This window comes from Labrus bergylta, chromosome 5, assembly GCF_963930695.1.
Source record: "Labrus bergylta chromosome 5, fLabBer1.1, whole genome shotgun sequence".
Taxonomy (NCBI): Eukaryota; Metazoa; Chordata; class Actinopteri; order Labriformes; family Labridae; genus Labrus; species Labrus bergylta.
The window spans coordinates 27,823,338-27,842,481 of NC_089199.1; the positions used below are offsets into that span (position 1 = coordinate 27,823,338).

General features: G+C 41.5%; 1 protein-coding gene across 2 annotated transcripts; it reads right to left on the reverse strand.

The window, feature by feature from the left end:
* Positions 1–64: 64 nt before the first annotated feature.
* On the reverse strand, positions 65–19,091 carry cass4 (Cas scaffold protein family member 4). Of its 2 annotated transcripts, none has more exons than XM_020647368.3 (7): positions 18,240–19,091; positions 5,257–5,664; positions 4,510–4,593; positions 4,280–4,396; positions 2,007–3,311; positions 1,137–1,220; positions 65–1,036 (listed from the first exon to the last, which is right to left on the reverse strand). In XM_020647368.3, the coding sequence occupies exons 1-7, from the start codon at positions 18,240–18,242 to the stop codon at positions 650–652; spliced, it is 2,388 nt and encodes a 795-aa protein (XP_020503024.2). In that variant the 5' UTR covers positions 18,243–19,091; the 3' UTR covers positions 65–649. The 2 variants fall into 2 exon arrangements, with proteins under 2 accessions (XP_020503024.2, XP_065811419.1); XM_065955347.1 differs by lacking the exon at positions 18,240–19,091 and adding an exon at positions 9,051–9,193.
* Between the last annotated feature and the right edge of the window lie 53 nt (positions 19,092–19,144).

Below are 19,144 nucleotides of genomic sequence, written 5' to 3' on the forward strand. Positions count from 1 at the left end.
TAAGTGGAAAAGAAGCGCCACCTAAATAAAAACTGCAGACCTGCTTCACAAACCAACATAAATAAAGGGTTTGAAGGTTTTTTATTTTGATATCAATGAAAATCCAACATGTTTTCATACCTGTGTCAAGAAAATGAAGGAATGCATAATACACATATTAGAATATTTACTTAGATATTAACACACAGTAGAACAAACTACTACCCTAGTGAGTGTTCCCCTTATGCTATAGTTTTAGTAAAATACATACAACATTTATATAACAGTTAAGAGTAAATAAACTTGCTGTATATAATGTCGACACATTTTATAATTAAGTTGCATTTTAAAATGGGCTTGACTAAAGTATCCTTAATGTGCAATTTATTTCAGAACTCCGTGTTGAAGTTTTCTTTTGAGTACAAAGTTTATATTTTAATTCCTCCGCTTGTCCCAGCAAGTTTTCTAATTTCATCAACATTTAAACCAGCACCTGCTTTTATTATATTGACATCATTCAACATACAGTTACAGCTGGCTGGTGAAGCCAGGACTTGATTAAATATGAACAGAAAGAAATAATGAAACCTACAGCTACAGGAAGTTACTGATAAAAAAAACAAAAGTCTTTTTCTGTACAAATAAATCAATATGCCTGATATGTGCCTTCTCACAGGTCCAGCGATATCCGAAAGTACTGTGCTCTTCGGGCAAGTTCCTTCGCAAACTCTTCGGCCTCATGCAGAGCCTGCTTATCGGGGAAGTGCAGCGCCGCCTTCTTGGTGGCCACAGCCAGCTGCTTCAGGAGAGCACACAGGTGGTTGCTCTTACACAGCAGGCTCTCGCTGGAGGCTCCACTATGGGCCACCCTGCACAGGGTGTCCACCAATCTCTGGCCCACCATGATGACCAGCTTACTGTGCGAGATGAATTTCTCCGGCGGCTGGCCGTCCTTAAGGCTGCCCACGAATCCCCTGATGGCCTTTTGGAGAGCACCGAAGTAAAGCCGGCAGTGCTCCGACTTGGAAGGTGGCAGATTTTGGAGTTTGTTATCAGCCTGAGCAGTGGAGAAAATAAAACAAAGAAGGTAAAGTTGTGTTTCCCTGCCACAAAGTCGGCCTTAAATCCTTGAAAGATGTTTTTTTTAATATACTCACATGCGCCTTGTTAGAGACTGGTGTGTCATTTTCTTTGGCTGCTGCCTCCACTTCCTTCTTCTGCTTTTCAAAATCATTCTTTGTCTGAGGTAAATAAAAAAGGATAAATATTTTTAACACTAAATACCATATGCATTTTAGTTTCCAAGGTAAAAAGCGAACAAATATGTAGCTGTTTATACAAATACACAAAGCTCTAAAATGTTCTGCTGCATGGGCGGTTCTAGGCAGGGGCCAACAGGGGCCAGTGCCCCTGTAACACTGAGCTTGGTTACCCCCTGTAGCCCCCCCTCATAACACATACACAGTATTTGACTCAACAACCGGACTCACAATCTAGTATTAAAAACTGTTACTGAAACAAATATAAATCATGGTATTTTATGTTGTGGTATTTAATGATGTGTGCTATTATTTGGCATAACATATATTTTTTAAAGCGATCATCTTTGTCTATTTTTCACCTGGGTTTAATGTTCCCCTCTGACAAAACAACTGGCCCCAGTTTGGCCCCCTCAGTAAAAAATGGTCTAGAACCACCACTGTTCAGCTGAGCTGCAAACGGCCAAAGTTTTCACCCTGACTTAACCCCGACTATTTTTCCTTCCAGTCCCCCAGTAAAGTGTCTATGTGAAGTCGGAGTGTAACGATGTGTGAACACAGCAGGAAATATCTGGGAAAATTCACCACAAGCGAGTGGCAGGGTTGATTGCGTTCATGCGACTGGTGCACAAATGGCGCGATAGTCGAGAATATAATGAAGCTGCCTTCTACTCTTTTGTGCTCAACAGTATGCTCTTTTCCACTTTTTTTTTCTCGAGCTCATTTTGTAAAAACAGCTACAGCATCTTGAGGATGAGGAGTTTTTACCTGTAGTTCCACATAGTCGTCATCGTCCTCCACTAAGTCTTCTCCTTGTTCACCCACGACAGGACTTTTCTTTGTGTCTGGCTGACTTTGGGCAGGGGGGCGCTCTGGATCTCTCTGAGGAACTCTGAAAAGAAGTTTGCCGTTTGCGTTGACGATGGACACCAGGCGCTTGACGTCTTCTGGAACAGTGCGCGCGACCATAACAAAGCGCTCCAGTTGGTCAGGTGTCTGGACCTGCCCTGGGTCCTGACAGAGCGTGTTGAGGGGCCAGCCAGCCAAGTTCAGAGTGCATACTGTTTGTTGTAGGATGACACTTGAGTCTTCTATGATGGACAGCTGTTTAAAAAGCCTCGTCTGAAGGTTGGAATCCGTCAAGCGTCGGGCGTTGCCCTTAATGTCGAGGGCAAAGTGAAGGAAGCATGTCAGAGAAGTTGCGATACTGTCTGCTGCTTCTTTGATCTCATTCAGATGCTTCTCCAGATGTTCTCTGCTTCTCCAGTGACTGCTGACAAAGTCCATGAGACGGGGCACGGCCCTGCAAACACACTCCTGCAGGTCCAGGAGTCTGCGGCAGGCCTCCTCCTGGCTGAGCGTCACTTCTCGCAATGGCTCGGGGGAGGAGGAGCTCAGAGGCAGAGATTCACAGGAGCTGGTGGACGAGCTGGAGGCTGTGCTGCTTCGTTGACTGTCTGACGCAGAGAGACGCAAGGTTCTGCCCCGCTCAACATCGTCCTGCACCGATGACTCCCCGCTTCCTGGAAGGTCGTGGAAAGACGTATAAGTCCGGAATTTCCTCATTCTTTGGAGCTGTACCCTTTTCAGTTCATGGGCATTGCTTGAGTCACCCCTGCACTCTAGGGGTATATGATCTCTTTTGGAATCGCCGAGAATTAGGGGGTTCGGTTCCACCTGAGGGGGAACTGCGTAGACCATTTCCTCTGTATGAGTTGGTGGCTTGTCGTAGATGGGAGTCCTAGGTAGAACCTTAGGGGGACTGTCAAGAGTGCTGGGCTTTGGTATATCATAAAGCGAGGGAGCTGGACTGCTTCTTTGAATGGGCCATGCATGTGCTGGGAGAGTGCCACACAGCTGCCTGCAAACAGCTTTGGCTGGCATGGTGTCATAGCAGCCCGGTGGTGGACTTTGTGTCTCAGGACCCACAGGCACATCGTAAATCCACTCAGGCTTGTGAGGGCTTGGCAGGGTGCTAAATCCAGCCATGTTTATCTGTGGTGCTTCTGTCACTGAGGGGACAGGGATGTCATAGTTGGGATCCTGACTCAAAGGTGGTGGAACTGCGTACACCTGTGGACGAGGATAAACTTGTCAGAATCATTGTTCCAAAAGAACTTCAGGAGAGAAACACAAGTTAGAAGGACAGTTAACAATCCTCTTAAGATGGTTTCTTTGTTTAATCTTTACACAATGTCTTTTCATTGCATCACAAGTAACACATCGGGTGCGTTCGAATTGTCCCTCCTATCTCCTTTCACTATCCATTTTACTTTAACCCCGGGAAAACGTCATGAGGTTCAGGAAAGATGTTAGGAGAATTCATAAAGGACTTAGGGAAAGGCAATCGCGTTGCTCTGACAATCCGACCACATTTCCACTAGGTGACGTCATTAAATGCGACGGGCCGGCGGAGGTTAATGACGTGGGTCCGCCGTGTTGAAACTACAATGTTCCGAAAATGGACTACTAAAAGCACGTCTAAAAAACTTCCTGTCCACTCAGAAATCAACATCAACATAAATATGATTGTATGAAATTAATTGTTACATTTATGCAAAATATAGCCTACACATAATGTTTTAAGCATACAAATGTACAACTGCACAAAGCATTCTTAAGTGAATGAAATATGTTGAATAAAACATCATCTGGATAAAAATGTGTCTTATCTTTTATCCCTTACATGATCAGTGTCACTTTATGATCATCATTTCCGTGAACGGTCGGATGTGCGACTTGCTTTAAATGTTGCGGCCGAAAGGAATTGTGGGGCGGCATATCTCATCTCCTTTCGTAAAGGATGGTCCAGTGTATCCTATTCTAAAGGAGGTTATAAAGGAAGCACTGACCCACCTTTCCTTAGCTTTTAGAGAATTCAAATGGCTCTTATCATGGCCGCCACTTAAATGCTTCCGGGTCATTCCACTCAGTTAGGAACCTTCCTAAGCAAAAATGACAATTCGAACGCACCCATCATGTATGCCTTAGAGAGAAGACTTCTACAAAAGTATTTTTTTCCATATATCCTTCCAACTTACATATACATCTCCAGGACTGCTACACCTCGAACTCTCCAGAGAGTCCAATCTTCTCTCCAGCTCTGAAATTGGTAGCAGTTTGTTATTTCGTGGCATGTGTCTTGGAGTGATCGATTCCTGTAAAAAAGAACAAAATAACAGTCAGGGCCCACTCAGTCAAATGGTAGGATGTCGACCAATAATCTCGACTTTTGATGCATTTTTTGCTGTGTTCATTTGAAGAATCTCACAGTGAAAAGAGAAGGGCGTCTCGCTTGGTTTGGGACATCGTAAACCTCCCCTTTCGCACCGAACGCCATGCTGAAGAATGAAGTCTGCAGACAAGACAAGACAGGATGTTATAGCGGAGTCGACTGGCAACATCTGCACCGCTTTGATCAAAGCTGCATCTACCTCACTGACCTCTACCTCAACACGTTTTATGGGGACAGTGTTTGCTCTGAAGACTGCTGAGACATAACCCCATTATGTATGCACTTTGCCAATTAACGCAGCTCTATAATAGAAGCCATGCTGCTAGTTGAATATAAGGTGGCTACTGCAGAAGGGAAGAGGACTCCCCCGGAGCAGGAAAGGAAATGGTGAACATGTGGGGATATTTCCCCCCACCTTCTGCTGCATAGGCACCCATACACACACTTCTGTCTTTCTGGGGTCTCTGGCGGCATGGGTTGCTGTTTGCAGTTAAAAGTGTCTGAAGTCTGTGTCTGTTTGTCTTTTACGGGCTAATAAAGACCCCAGTGCTGCATGCCTGTCCCCATGGAGAGGCCCCTGGTCCCCATCTGTAAGCTCTTTTGTCAGCAGGGGGTTCGCTGCGTTGCATTTCTGCCTCTCTAATCATGAGTGAACATTTCCCTAGAAAAGGGGGACCAAGGTTGACCTCAGAGCAGTAGACATACTCACAACCACATTAAGGTTTTACTCTTTATTCACAAATTCAGTCGTTCTTACATTAAAGTAAAAATGTCTGTGCTTACCTCAGGTCCTTCTTGGCTGAGTTTAAGTGCTGATGGGATTGAATTTCTTGAAGCAGATAAAGGAGCGGAGGGCACTTTGTAGATCATGTCCATGCGTTCATAAGCTGGGCTGCTGGATGGTCGGGGAACGCTTGGGATTTGGTAGATATTTTGCGCACCGTGATCAGCTTCGGCGTGGGTTAACCTGGGTTTCTCATGACTCCATGAACCTGCAGGAGTTTCGTTTTGTGGTAAAAGCTGCAGTCTATTTGCAGGGGCCAGGCCATGCCGTCCATGAAGAGAACACATCCACCATCCACTGGTGCCGGCCACGTTTTGATCCATCACTGTGACGATGTCGCCCTTTCTGAAGGCCAGCTCGTCTGCACATTCTGCAGTGTTGTCATACAGAGCCTTCGCAAGTTTCTTCTGTAGAAAGGAGAGGAAATGGAAGTTAAAATTGGGAGTTTCAAAAATAGTAGTCCTGAAGTAGTGCGTGGCACATTTTAAAAGACAAAAGTAGTCACAAAAACAACTTCAGAATGTAATTTTAGAAAGGTACTTATATATTTCTAAATTGTACTTTACACGTAGATCCCCTTGTAAATATTTGGAAGCTGGAATGTGACTGGAAGAGGACGAAGAGGAAGTTAAATGCCCCACACACATACATTCAGCACAGATATACAAAAAATGCTTAAATGCCAAAAATAGTCTGCATAAAACTTTTTTGGTTGGTTAAGTGGTTAATGGTTCATTTGTGTCTTTTCTAATGTAATCTTGTGTCCTCTTTTGTGTCTTATTTATAACTTTGTGTTCATGAGGTGTATTTTTCACACAAAATGCAGAAAATGTAATAAATTTAAAATGTGTGGACTTTAGTAGTTCTTGTGTTTCTGCACTATTTTAGCTCTGCAGAATTTATATAGCTGTAGCTTCATACAAGTATACTACATAGTGTTCACGTGTAGTTTTGTATGACTTTCATTTAGCTTTATTTATAATATTTTAAGAATAGCGACAAAAAAAATACCACTTAAACTAAATCCAGAACTTGACACATGGTCATGCAGTAGAAGAAGAAGTGACCTTATTTTAGTTTCACTGACATCTTGACTTTGATTTGAAGAAGTATCAGAACAAAGTTTTAATGGCAGACACAGACCTCCATGTAACCATAGTAACTCACTCCCCCCTGGACCAAAGGAGAGAGAGAGAGAGAGAGAGAGAGAGAGAGAGAGAGAGAGAGAGAGAGAGAGAGAGAGAGAGAGAGAGGGAGCTGTTCACTGATATATCTTGAGAAGCATGTGCATGCTGTTTAACAATTTTTTCTTGTTTGTTGCAATCTTTTTTGCAGCTCCTCAATGCAAAGGGTTCTTTTTTTTTTTTTTTGCTGCTGTGGGCAGATGACAACATTTCCTCTTGCAAAATGTTGCTAAGTCTTGAGACATCTGGGTCATCATCAGATTCACAAGAAAATCACAAACGTAATTTTACCAATCACAACTAACACAGCTTGTTGATGCAATCTCTGACTTATTTGTCCTTATTGTTCGAGTTATTGTGAAAGAAATACAAAACAGATTTTTGTTTGTTTTGAATGAGGTCTATCTTTACTCTATCTTTCACTTCCTATTTTTTGATTTAACAGAGAGATAAATGGAAAACAAGCGTCCACAAAGCTTCCTCTCACGGGCTTACAAAAATAGAATTGTGCAAATGAAACCATATTGATTTTACATATCTCAAATTCAAGGATGGTCTATTAATATTATGCATTATTACTATTTGCATGTGTCTCTGTGAAGTCTCAATGCTTCTCTCCTACATGTCCTGTTGTGCAGCTGATAAAACTCTCCTGATTCAGATTCAGCCACATTTAATGACCACGAACTGTCATGTGTAGAGATATTGTATATTTCAGTGTCAGCCTTTTTGCTTTTGTGGCCCCCATGTTTTAGGGCTGTCCTTAAGAGAAACAGGCCTCTGAACCACAAACCCATACAGAGGGCTGATTTCACAGCCTGCAGCTTGTTGTTTGATCTACTGCGGAGCTGTTCACACATGTCTCTCACCCATTTGTATAAGAAAAATCTGTATGAGATCAGTCAGAGGGGAGACAAATCAAACTGTGAGGTTAGTGTCACCACACTGACACAAGAAAAAGTGAATGTCTAACAGTAGAGTCAGTTGATACACCAGTATATGAGACACAAAATATATATGAGTGGATGGTATCCTTATTGATACATCCTGAAATGAAAATGTTTTCTCGAATGGCTTACTGACCAGCCAGTGGGTCATTAAAGTCTCTATGCAGTGCAGCCAACATTGCACACTTTAAAAAAAAAAAAACAGCTGATATTTAAATATCTATTGATGTCTACAACTTAACAACCGAAAATGGTTTTCAAGCACATCCCACACTATAACAAACGAAAACATCTGATGTAGAAAAATGAAGCCAATGTGGAAGTGCAAAATCCTGCAGTTCTTCCAAGTGTCTGCTTGAGGCTGGTGGCAAAAGTATGGGAAATCCCATACACACAAAAATCTTTTAAACTTTTTAAAATTTTTAAAAAGCAGAAATGAACGCATTGGTTCACAAAGCGAAACTATTCTAATTAGCTCATTTCTTGGTAATCACACACTGTGCAGGGGGTTTCATTTTATGATACCTCTTCTGTTCTGATCTTATGAAGGATAATTGTATTGACAATAAGGCGCAGAGGTGATCTGATCGACAGTTTGGTAAAGAGGCTTAAAACCCGCCTCAGCTCCAGCTCTCAGCCTTTCGTTAAGGTAACTGAAAGTTAGGGTGAGACAGCTAACTTGAACCACATCACAGAGTAAGGACCCTACAGACTATGAGAAAGGACTGATGATGATAAAAATAGCTGGACATTGAAATAATTCAAAATGTATTCTTGGTCATCGTCCTCATCTCCTCTGGAGAGTCTTCTGTTGATTCTCTTCTCATTTACTCTGAAACATGATCCTGGCTCTATTCTGCTGCAGAGGAAGAAGAACATCATTCACATGCCTCTATCTTTGTCATTACTCTGATTGGCTAAGTGAATATAATACCTTCCTCATAAAGATTCTACTTGCAGCAACATAACTGCTGCAGTGATTTTTCAATATTGTTAAACATTTACATGTTCTGCAGAATGACGACCAACTCCAATGCGACTATAAAACTGAACTAAAGTACTCAATCTCCACAGAAGCTATGGCTCAGCAGAGGAGTCAGAAACTGAACTCCAAGTTGCTCCAGAGTGGTATAAGTAGTGTGTGTAGAAACAAGATTAGTTAATACTGAAATGTGCATTACAGCATCCTCTGCAATCAGTGTGTGAATTGGTGGAACTGGCATGTAGTGTTAAAAACTCTCAAAGTTGTCAGAAAAATGGAAAATTTGCACTATACATGAGTACAGTCCATTTAAAATGTAAAGGGTAATAATGAACAATACTGGAGACGGTTCTTTTTAATTTGAGTGAAATTATGATCACTAACAAAGTAGACACAAAGTCCTGCATGTTTAAGAGTTATCAGCATGTTGTTCATTAGTATCAATAATAGTTTTGTTCCATAACGTATGGTTGATTGTAATTACTGTTGCATGGACATGTGGACATCATTCTGAAGTTGTATGTGTATTGAAGCTAATAAGAACTACGTTATTTAAAGTTTGATGGTTAAAACATGACGCTATGGTAATGTCTTTTTAATAATAAGGTCATCTGATAATACAATCTTTGAATCTAAAATGTATCTGCTAACCACAAATGTCAAATAGATGGAACATTTACCTCTTCAGTACACAGAAGCAGTTCATGATGCTACATTGCAGCCCTGACATGTATGAAAATCCAAAAGGAAAAACAGTTCAGACGGACCTCGACAAAACAAACACACCCTCACGCCACCCTCAGCTGATAAGTGTGCCAGTGTGTGTGTGTGTGTGTGTGTGTGTGTGTGTGTGTGTGTTGGAGGGTGCTTCTGCAGGCTCTGCCCTCTGTCTGAGGGTGAATCCTCTGCAACAAAGAGCCCTTTCACTAACACAGCCTGACACGCTCAGCACCTGTTGGGATGCAGGCCTGTGGAGCACACTGACCGCAGCACAGACTATGCACCCCCCCCCCCCCGGCTCATATACACACACACACACACACACACACACACACACACACACACACACACACACAGACACACACAGACACACACACGCACACCAAGACTCAGCAAACTCCCTCCTTAATCCTCTGGGTCATGCTACAGACATGCAAGTGACATACATAGGCTCGTATGACAGCCGGCCACCGCACCAAGATTTATGTTGTCCTTTCTCTCTGGTCTCTTCTCTGTAACCTCAGGATGACATTATGTCCTCTGACATTTTCAAACTCTAGCTGTCAAACGTATACTGTTTTTATCCATCCAGGTCATGACCACACATGTTGGTAAAAAGCCTGCAGAATTTAAGTGCTTGAAATAGATAAATGGAACGCATGTGCCATTTAAACCATGGTGTGGTGTGGTCAATGGGTTCTGTGACACTTCTTTTTACCACAATTCAATTTCTATTTTCATCTACCCTTTGTCCCATAAACTCAGCATGGCAAACTTTCATAATTCAGACAGCTACTTCTAAGCAGAATCCCCCTCCCCGTGCTGTGTTTACTGTTAATTCTGTGCCCGCATGTTGATCACTAAGTACAGTAACAAAGTCCGATTCAGCTGTGACTCTTTTGGATTCCTGCACACGCCTGCTTGTGCAGATCAGCCCCGCTGACAGCTGGTCCTCAGCGCTTTAACCACACAGCTGTCTCTGCCTCTCCCTCGCCTCTCCCGTCTCTCCGCTCCATCCTGTTTGCAAATTAACATCGGCCCGTCAGACGCAACGCAAGAAATGCTTTTAAAAAGTCCCAGAAAGGAACTCCTGTTCAGGCTGCAGGTCAAGTCAAGCCAAATGAAGACGCTCCAAGCTGTTTCAGCGATCTCAAATCAGCAAATATCCAGATACGAATAACTGTTTTCATGACATACAACATGAAGTCAAACGTCTTTAACAAAACACTCAAGTGGAGCTCCAGTTAACTTTAACTTCCAGTATTGATTCATTGGTTATATTCTATAAACCATAAAGACAACTTCCATCACACTTCAAGTCAACAGGCTCTGTCTGTCTGAGATTGTTGTTGTTGTTGTTGTTCTTATAAAAGTCTCACAGCTAACAAAAAACAAGTAAAAAAAGAAGCACCGCCATCGTCACGCCTTCGAACATTCATATTGATTCTGCAACTGCTTAATATTGGTGTCCCAGATGGTAAATGGACTTGAACTTGTTTAGTGCTTTTCTATAGTCTTCTGGCTAAAGTGTTTTTTTTTAGGTCACACCTACACATTCACACACTGACGGTAGAGGTTGCTATGTAAAGAGTCCATCAGAAGTAACTAATCCATTCATAGACATTCACACACCTCCGAGGAAGCAGTGGGAGCAACTTGGTGTTAAGTGACATCTTAAACGTACAGGATCTGGGGGATTGAACCCTCGACCTTCTGGTTGAGAGACGACAGATTCAACAAACTCAGCCACAGCCGCCCCCAGACTGTGAATTCACAATGGGTTATGACTAATGGTTATGGTTAAATGATTCCTACCTGCTCTTGTTGTCCTTTCTGTAGGTTTTCTTAAGACTTTTTTAGAATGGTAAACGTTTATAAAATCTGAACATGAGGGAAACTGTCAGTAACTCATCAAACGTCCACAGACATACAAATACATTGACCTAAAGATAGCTAACATTCGCTAAGCAACAACAGTTTCTGGATTTATCAGGCTAGGTGAGACTGCGGTATTAAACTCAGAGGGCCTGAACTAAACCTGAACTCAGAAATAAATAAATAAACTGACTCATAACAAGAGCAAAATTGTCCTCAGCTGCAGGATGTGTTAAAATATCACTGTGGGTCACTTTCTAATTCTGAGTGTGACTTCTAGTTGGGGGCAGATATCCGCTATTTTTAGGGAATTTCTGCAGGCGTTATCTATTTGTGACTAAGCACCAAGGTGTATTAAAACAATGTGGTGTGTTTTTTAAATAGAACATGAATCCCCCATTTTGAGAGTGCAAAGACTTTTCCTCTTCTTCTTCGTTCTTTCATAATCAGAGCGCATCTAAATGGACAAACATCTGAAGTCAAGCCGGAACTGGAACAGGACGCGGTCTCAGAGGAGTTTCTCAGTGTGGGAAAGACACCTCCTAAGTTCACTATGACCTTTTGACCATTGACAGCCAAGGCATGAACCCAAGGTCAGGTCAGACTCATCTATTATACATTCAGACACATGCCAGACCCCGCACAACACCCCTCGATGGTGATGAACTAATCTCTATATCACAACCATAGACATTTATAGAGGAAGTCGTAGCCACCATGTTGTCACCTACAGATTCTTGTTAAGGGCTTCAAATTTGTCAGATCTTTTTTTTTTTTTTTTTGCAGCCAGGAGTGACCATATTTGGACCAGAGGGTGGAGCAGGAGAGTGAGGGGTTAACAAACAGAACTCACCAGGAGATGCTAGAGCTGGCTTGGCAAGCTAAGTGCATTTGCAATTTATGAAATGTGGTGGACATGTTATGTAGGTATCAAATGTTTACTGAGATAATAAATCAAGTGAGAAAGAGATTTTTACGAGATCATTTTGTCGCCTGTTGGCCGATAGTAATGGACACGTTTAGTGTATTTCCTAATTCTGCTTAACTTCAGGACTTCTTCAATGTACAGGACTAAAAGGTCAGTCAAATTTAGACAAATGCTTATTTTCCCAGACAGAGTAGCGAGAGGTTTGTTCATGATGAGACCGAGCCCATAGTTAAGATAATCTCTGAATCTCATGAATTGAAACAGGAAGTCAGCCTGTAAATCTGACACATTAGACTTTCCCACAGTTTCTTAAAAACAGAGATAAGGGGGGGGGGGAGACAGCCACAGAAAACAACACCGATGGAGAGATTTACTATCACTGAAATGTACTTTCTGACATTTTTTTTGGAAATGTGTTGCCTGGTAGATCACTTTTACCGATGATCTTAAATGATCCTCACATGTGTGCCCCGACGGAAAATCGCCTCTTCAACCAAAACAAATTGAAGAAGCATGATGACTGATTCAGGCTCCGTGGCACTGACACTGACTCGCAGCTGCCCTGGTATTTCCTGTATGGGAACTGGTGAGAACTGTGTCAAATTCTCAGACGCAAAACTGATGAAAGCTTTGGAGGAATTTGAAGTGGACAACCTGCAATCCATCAAAGATTCTTCTCAAAACAATTGAAAACGAAAGAAACTGTGTAAAGACTTACAAAAACATAAAATATAAAAAAGTCAAACATGTCTTTTTCGTTCTTTATGATGCACATCTCGAAAAAAATATTAATAAATATTAAATCAATTTGACTGTGGAGCAATTCAACATATGGGACAAAATAAAGATGTGATACTTTGGAAAACTAGCATGATTTTGAAAGTAGCATTCCCTCAGTGCCCCGTCTGCACCCAACTCCTCCCCTCTGTGCTCCTTCAAAAGCCACGCCCCCTCACTTAAATACACGAGCGCCGTTGTTCCAGAAGCGGACCTCAGCTCATCGCTTGCAGTTATGAGTTATTAATATCTGTCAGGACCTAAAGACAATTTTAACCAGAATCTTCTGAAGTGTATCTGGAGAAAATTACCAACCCTGCCTTTAATGTTTAATAGCACAAGTTGTGGATAAAGTTTTAGAGGAAAATTTTGTAGTGAATCATCATCTTTCTGTTTTTTAATCAGTTTGCTTTTTGAGTTTTAACTAAGTGGACACTGCAGTTCCTTGAGTGTCCACTTGAGGCTGGATGCAAAAGCCAAGAAATCCCCATCAAGACCCATTTTAAAATGCCCATGTTCTTCTATTCATTATTTGTACACACTGGGGTTGAATTTGTTTATAACTCGTCCATTTAGATTTTATTAAGCCGAACATGTATTCTCAAATTTGCATAATTAAGGGGGCGTGGATGATTTGACTGACACGTGGAGACATTGCTCTGTTTTTCCAGGAGGCTAAAGGCTTGCCTCAGCTCCACCTCTTTGCCTGTCATCAGATTGATCAAAAAGTTAGGTTGAAATAAAATTACCAATATGTCGATCGCCATCATGGGGTTCATGAGGTATCTTTGGAAACCAACGGCTGACATCACGGAGACTATGATTGTATACAGCTTATGGCTTTTTACGCAAGATTATGACATTCTACTACTAGCCATTTGTTAATTGAATGACTCACTCAGTCTAACCCCACCATTACAAAGGCCGTGAGACCAAAGCTCCAAAACCAAGCTCAGAGTAACAGCAAAGGAGGCTGCGGGTTTCCTCACAGCTTTTGAAAGATTTTTTTTAGAGAAGTACGACAGCCACAAGTTGTTGATTCATCTTCGTTTCAATGTTGGATTTAGGCTGCATTTGAATTACAAGAAAGCTTTTTAACTTGTTTAACTGAATCCAAGACATATATATCTGCACTGCAAGCTGCAAGTTGTCTTCAATCATCTTATGGACAGTTTGTTTCCCAGAGGTGTATCTGTGCGTTTGGATGACAGGCTGAACAATGTGAACAGCTGCAGATAAAGGGCACGCTGCAGGCATCTTTCTCTGTGGCAGGAACTTATCTCACCCCTCACACTCTGCTTTTATTTATACTCACTTCCTGTGAACTCATCCTCTGCCTTTTTCACACTAAGTATGTTCACTGTGTGGCCGGTCTGTTGCTGTACTAATAGGTGTTAAAGTTGCGGGTTAAATGAGCGCGATAGGTGTTGTTACATGTGTTGAGTCCCGTGCAAAAATAAACTGCACCCCCCACCTGGGGAAAAAAAAAGAAAAAACCTACCCATATTTAATTTAAATGTATTTAATGATACACTTAAATGTCAATCCTCCTATAACCTATTATCAATACTATATTATATAATGATTTTATAGCAATATATATGGAAAATTTGGCTTAACCAACCTCCCATAAAATGTATTTATAATTTCAGTATAACGTGTTCATGTAGTAACTCTGATAACTTTAATTCACCCTGTATACTTTCTGAAGACCATCGATGCTTGACTCCTGCTCTTAGATGTCAACATGACAACCTATAAATTAATTTCCTGATGATGGATTTTGGGAAGACAACCAGTTACAGGCAGAAAATTAACCCAGAATTTAGAGTTTGTGCTGAAAACTGAATAGGTCAAGATTTAACCCCGACCATGCCAACGACCTGCTGGTTGTAAAACAGGTTTAAAATTGTTAAAAGTTGAAAATTAGGTCCAAAATGAATGCGTTACTTTTTCTTCATCCCATTAATTCTGTGCTAATATGTCCCTTACGGTGCTCCGTAGCTAATGGACCGCAGAGACAGAAGCGTCTCGTCTTTTCCATGATTAAGAGAACATTGTAAACCTTCGGTCTACAACAAGTTCCTTTTTCTTTCAAATTAAAAGCAGGTTCATTCTCAAACAGGAAGTAAAGTTCACTTCGCTTAAGACTACAAAAATACAAAATAAAAGCATAAAAAAACACTTTTTTGATGAATGTGAAATGTTGGCATTTCAAACGTGATTAAAAATGCAATCAAACCCGATAACTGTTGAATTTCAGTATAAAATTAATTTTCAAATGTAATAAATGCAATCGTTTGAAAGCCCTAAGGCCAGTTGTACAAGCATATGTAACTATTATAAATGTATATAGACACATATCAGGCCCAACACCACACCTACAGGTGGTAGTGATCAAATCTATTAGACACAATCATAACTAAGTGATCAGAGTGTCACCCATCAGTTTGTTGACTACTGTTTTGAAGAACTGAGTTTGATTTTTTTAAATGTCATCATCTCGTGCTTTCAGAGCTAGACGTGGCCATATTTAGATAAAAGATTGCTAAAGCTCGTCGAGGCGAAAGACAGTGCATCGCCATTGAAGTTACCCTTACTTTAAATTTAGGCGCTCACATTACAGATCAAGTAAGTGTGACTGTCATGCTTATGAATTAGCATCTGCCTACCCCTCTGTTGCTTCTCCACTCAATTCCAGCGTCATTCTAACACATCAGGTCATATGGCTGCAGGAAGGACACAATGAGGATCGTTGGTAAATATGTAAGAATATAAAACTTGTATACATTTTGACTTGATCAGCCAGTTGATTTGAGCAGTGATTAAGAGCAGTGTGGTAAGAGAGTCGGCCCTTCTTTTCAGCTGAACCAAACCAGTCATCTTCTTCTTCTTCTTCTTCTTCTTAATTCATTCAGAGAAATGGTTGTGGAAAGTCCCTGTGTGGGTGCAATGTTTCATGTGTAATGTTTAGTTCTTGTTTATTTACTGCTACCTTGGAATTTGGCTGATCCAGGTCTCACTTCTATTGGCCACTGACTATTACAGTTATTTTCATTAAATGCTCTGGAGGGTCCACACAGGAGATTTTAAACCCCGTTAGAAAAATATCTTTGACTTCTTTTTGGCAGACAGGAAGAAGCATGGGGTAAATTAATATTCCAGAAAAGGGCTGGATAATATCAAGGACAGATGGTGAATTAGACCCCCTCAAAAGGTCTTTACACGGAGTCTTTACACTGAGAAGAGGATGCTGCCACTCCATGCCAGCCTCCCGCCGTCCGTGAGAGCTCTCATGACTGTCTACTGACTCCTGCTCTCAGATGATAAAGACTGACAACACACAAGGCGTCCCAAAATAGCTCCCTGCGAACTATAAAAGGGATAAACTCCAATATGAAACAACCTTATAGAACGGAAATGAGATTGCTCAAACCGGCCGTCATCGACCACACTCGTCAGTGTTTTTAAAGAAGCCAGTGAATATGATGAGCTCAGCCACATATTTACATGTCATGAGAAAATGTCAGGATGATGCATATCCTTTCCCTCTACTGTGAGCAACAGATTTGTACCAAGAAGTTCATGCCTTGCTACCAACATTAATCATGTTGAGGCTTTTAAAGCATTTTCCACTGAAGTGCTCCCAAACCAACTGATGAGAGAAACATTCACAGAAAACCGATGTTGTTCTGGGTTATACAGCACCTTTAAAAAAACATGCACTTCTGATCATTTCAAGAACATTTTAGGGGACAGGCTGCCCCTGAAATCTTCCTGAGTCGCCTGCTCACATAGTGTATGAGCCTCACGCTTACCGTCCATGTTAGACAGTAGGAACAGGATATGATGTAAAAGAGGATTATGCAGAAATGGTGTGCAAAGAAAGCACAAGCGCCTGACGCTATGGTAAGTGTGTCGAGACCACCCTAACCAAGACCAAGACATTACCAGAATCTAGAATACTCAGAAACCGAGGCAAGACCAAGACCATAAACATATAATAATAAAAAAATCATCATGTTACTTATTTAAACCATAACACCTAGAAGGTTGGGTTCATAACCGGCGGCGGGCAAACCAAACTACAAATGAACTGAAGTTATTTGTTGCTTCAAAAATGGCCGGTTTTCTATTGACGATAATGACATTAGAAAAAAGCCAATCAATGGTGGCCTTGACGGTTCTGACCAATCCGAGACAAGACGCTTGTGATTCCGAGACCAAGACCAAGACCTTTACAAAAGGTGTCTCGAGCTCGGTCTTGGTCTACAACAACACTAGCCATGGTGACAGTTTTTGCTAATCCAACTTGTAACTTGACATATGAACAGATAAAGACTACATCTGCAAGCAGAAAAGAGTAAGAAGCAGCTTCAATACATGCACAACAATCGCGCTGGTCTCTCAGGTGATATCAGCGTGATATTTAAAACCCCCACCTTGTCGCTCGTGGTGAATTTTCCTGAACGTTCAGAAATCAACTCACTCTTTTTACTCAGGACTAGCAGGAAAAGGTCCGACTAAAGTCAGAGTGAAGGAATCGAAATTCAGGAGTTTTGTACTTGTGTGAAAACACCACAAGTCAAAGTCGGTCTACTAAAAGCTTGGTTTAATAAAAGTATGTAAAAACTTAGAAGAAACAGACGTTTGACTTGTCACTACCAAAGGTGCCGTTTAGTTCCAGAAACTACTTTTCAAGGACTACAAAGTTTGTCTGACTGTTTTTGTCTGTTTCGCCCACAGTCTTTCGACCTGCGGCGATTTATTGGACTGATTCTTTGTTGCTGCTGTTATTGTTTGTAAAGGACTTCAGAACAACAATGCTGATGCTGAAATAAAATGCAGCAAGTACTGGACCAATCAGAAATGCTTTGAGCCGCAAGGCTTTTGTTTAATTTAACACTATAACCTCTAGGAAAATCAGTCCCAAGATAGACAGAGAATTAAAGGTCACATAAGGCAAATGTAGAAATCAAAACCAACAAAAAGTTTTACTCTGCAGATCCCTGAAAAAGTTTACAATACACACGTTTTAAGAGTTCAATCATGAAGGGAGCTTGATCCGCGGTTTAGCTGCACACAGCTTGTTAAGAATAGCAAGTGACAAATGTAGAGTTGAGACATATTGAGGATGCACAGGTTCACATAAGCAAACTGCTAGATTGAAGAAAATCAAACATCTGCATGGAAAATGAAGAGTGAGCAGCCTGTGATTTTCTCACTGCTAAAGGCTTGTGTTAATGAGGCTCATAAAGTTTCACTCTCAGCTCTGTGTGAGGATCAGCGCTCTCAGGTTACAGCCTACAGTGGAGCAGGTCAGAGGGGCCGTGTGTGGAAATAGGCGGTAGCTGACAGCGCAATTTAATGTGAAATCCAAGCAGGTTGTCCAGAGGGACATTTCTTCTGGATGGGCAGAAGAAGTACACAACGCAGGAGATACTAAATGCATCACTGTGAGCATTAAGAAATGAGATTATAAATCCATACAAAGTTGACTGAGTAAAAGCAAAGCTAAATTAAGGTTTTTAAAAAAAAAGTTAGTTAATGCAACTGTTGTAGTACTCACCATGTTTGTTACGCAGTTGTGTTCAGTGCCACTTAGAGAAAAGTAAGTCCGTCCACAGAGGGTCAGTTTCAGTGAACCATCTCAACAATGAGTGTGTGTGAGAACTTAAGGGTATTTACTCCTGTGTGTCTCACAAGCATAATGTCTGAGCTGTCACTGAGAGCCAGACTGCTTTACTCCCTGGGCGGGGAAAAGGAGCTCAGAGTCACTAACAGAGCTGCTCAACTGCAGCCCCATTGGCTGGAGAGCCACCCCCCCTCCTTCTCTGCAGCTGCCAACCCCATCACTCTTTTTGTTTCAGCTTCTCTCTTTCCCGTTCATCTTCCTAGAAAAGCAGAAGTTCGTCTGTTGACACTAGTTCACTTCTCCAATTAACTATGGCGGGACTTTTCCCCCGTATTTTATTGTTGGTGTTTCATTTTCGAATTAATTTCACATATTCCCTAATAAGGGGGGGGGTTGTTTGAGGCTGAAATTCTTACTGCTTTTCTTGTTGTTGTCTGGACAACACAGACAGCAGCGTCTGGGAGAGTTGTGTTGGGGGTTGGGGAATGCAGGACTGATGTGGTAGGGTGACCTATCAGTGTCGGGGTGAATGCCAGAGCAAGGTTTTACTGGCCTTTTTAAAAAAAATGTTTACACATTTTCAGTCGGTCACTAAGCATGTCAAACTGTTTTTTCAGATCAGAAGATATAGAACGTTTGTCCAACAGAATGTAATTCAACATCTCTTGATCATATTTTTAAATCACAGTTTCTGATTGTTGCTAAGTGCATAAACCAGAGAGCAGAATAAGAAATGCATATGCACGATGACTTTGGCATTGAGTGTGTGTGTGTGTGTGTGTGTGTGTTTGGGGTCTATCAATGCCTGTTCGTGCTCCCTGCAGGTTGCTCAGTTCTTG

Coding starts and splice junctions, on each gene's coding strand:
- cass4 (XM_020647368.3), bottom strand. Junction 4,594..5,256: donor TCAGCCAAGAAGGACCTGAG/GTAAGCACAGAC, acceptor TCTTGTCTGCAG/ACTTCATTCTTCAGCATGGC. Junction 3,312..4,279: donor GCAGTCCTGGAGATGTATAT/GTAAGTTGGAAG, acceptor CCTCGTCCACAG/GTGTACGCAGTTCCACCACC.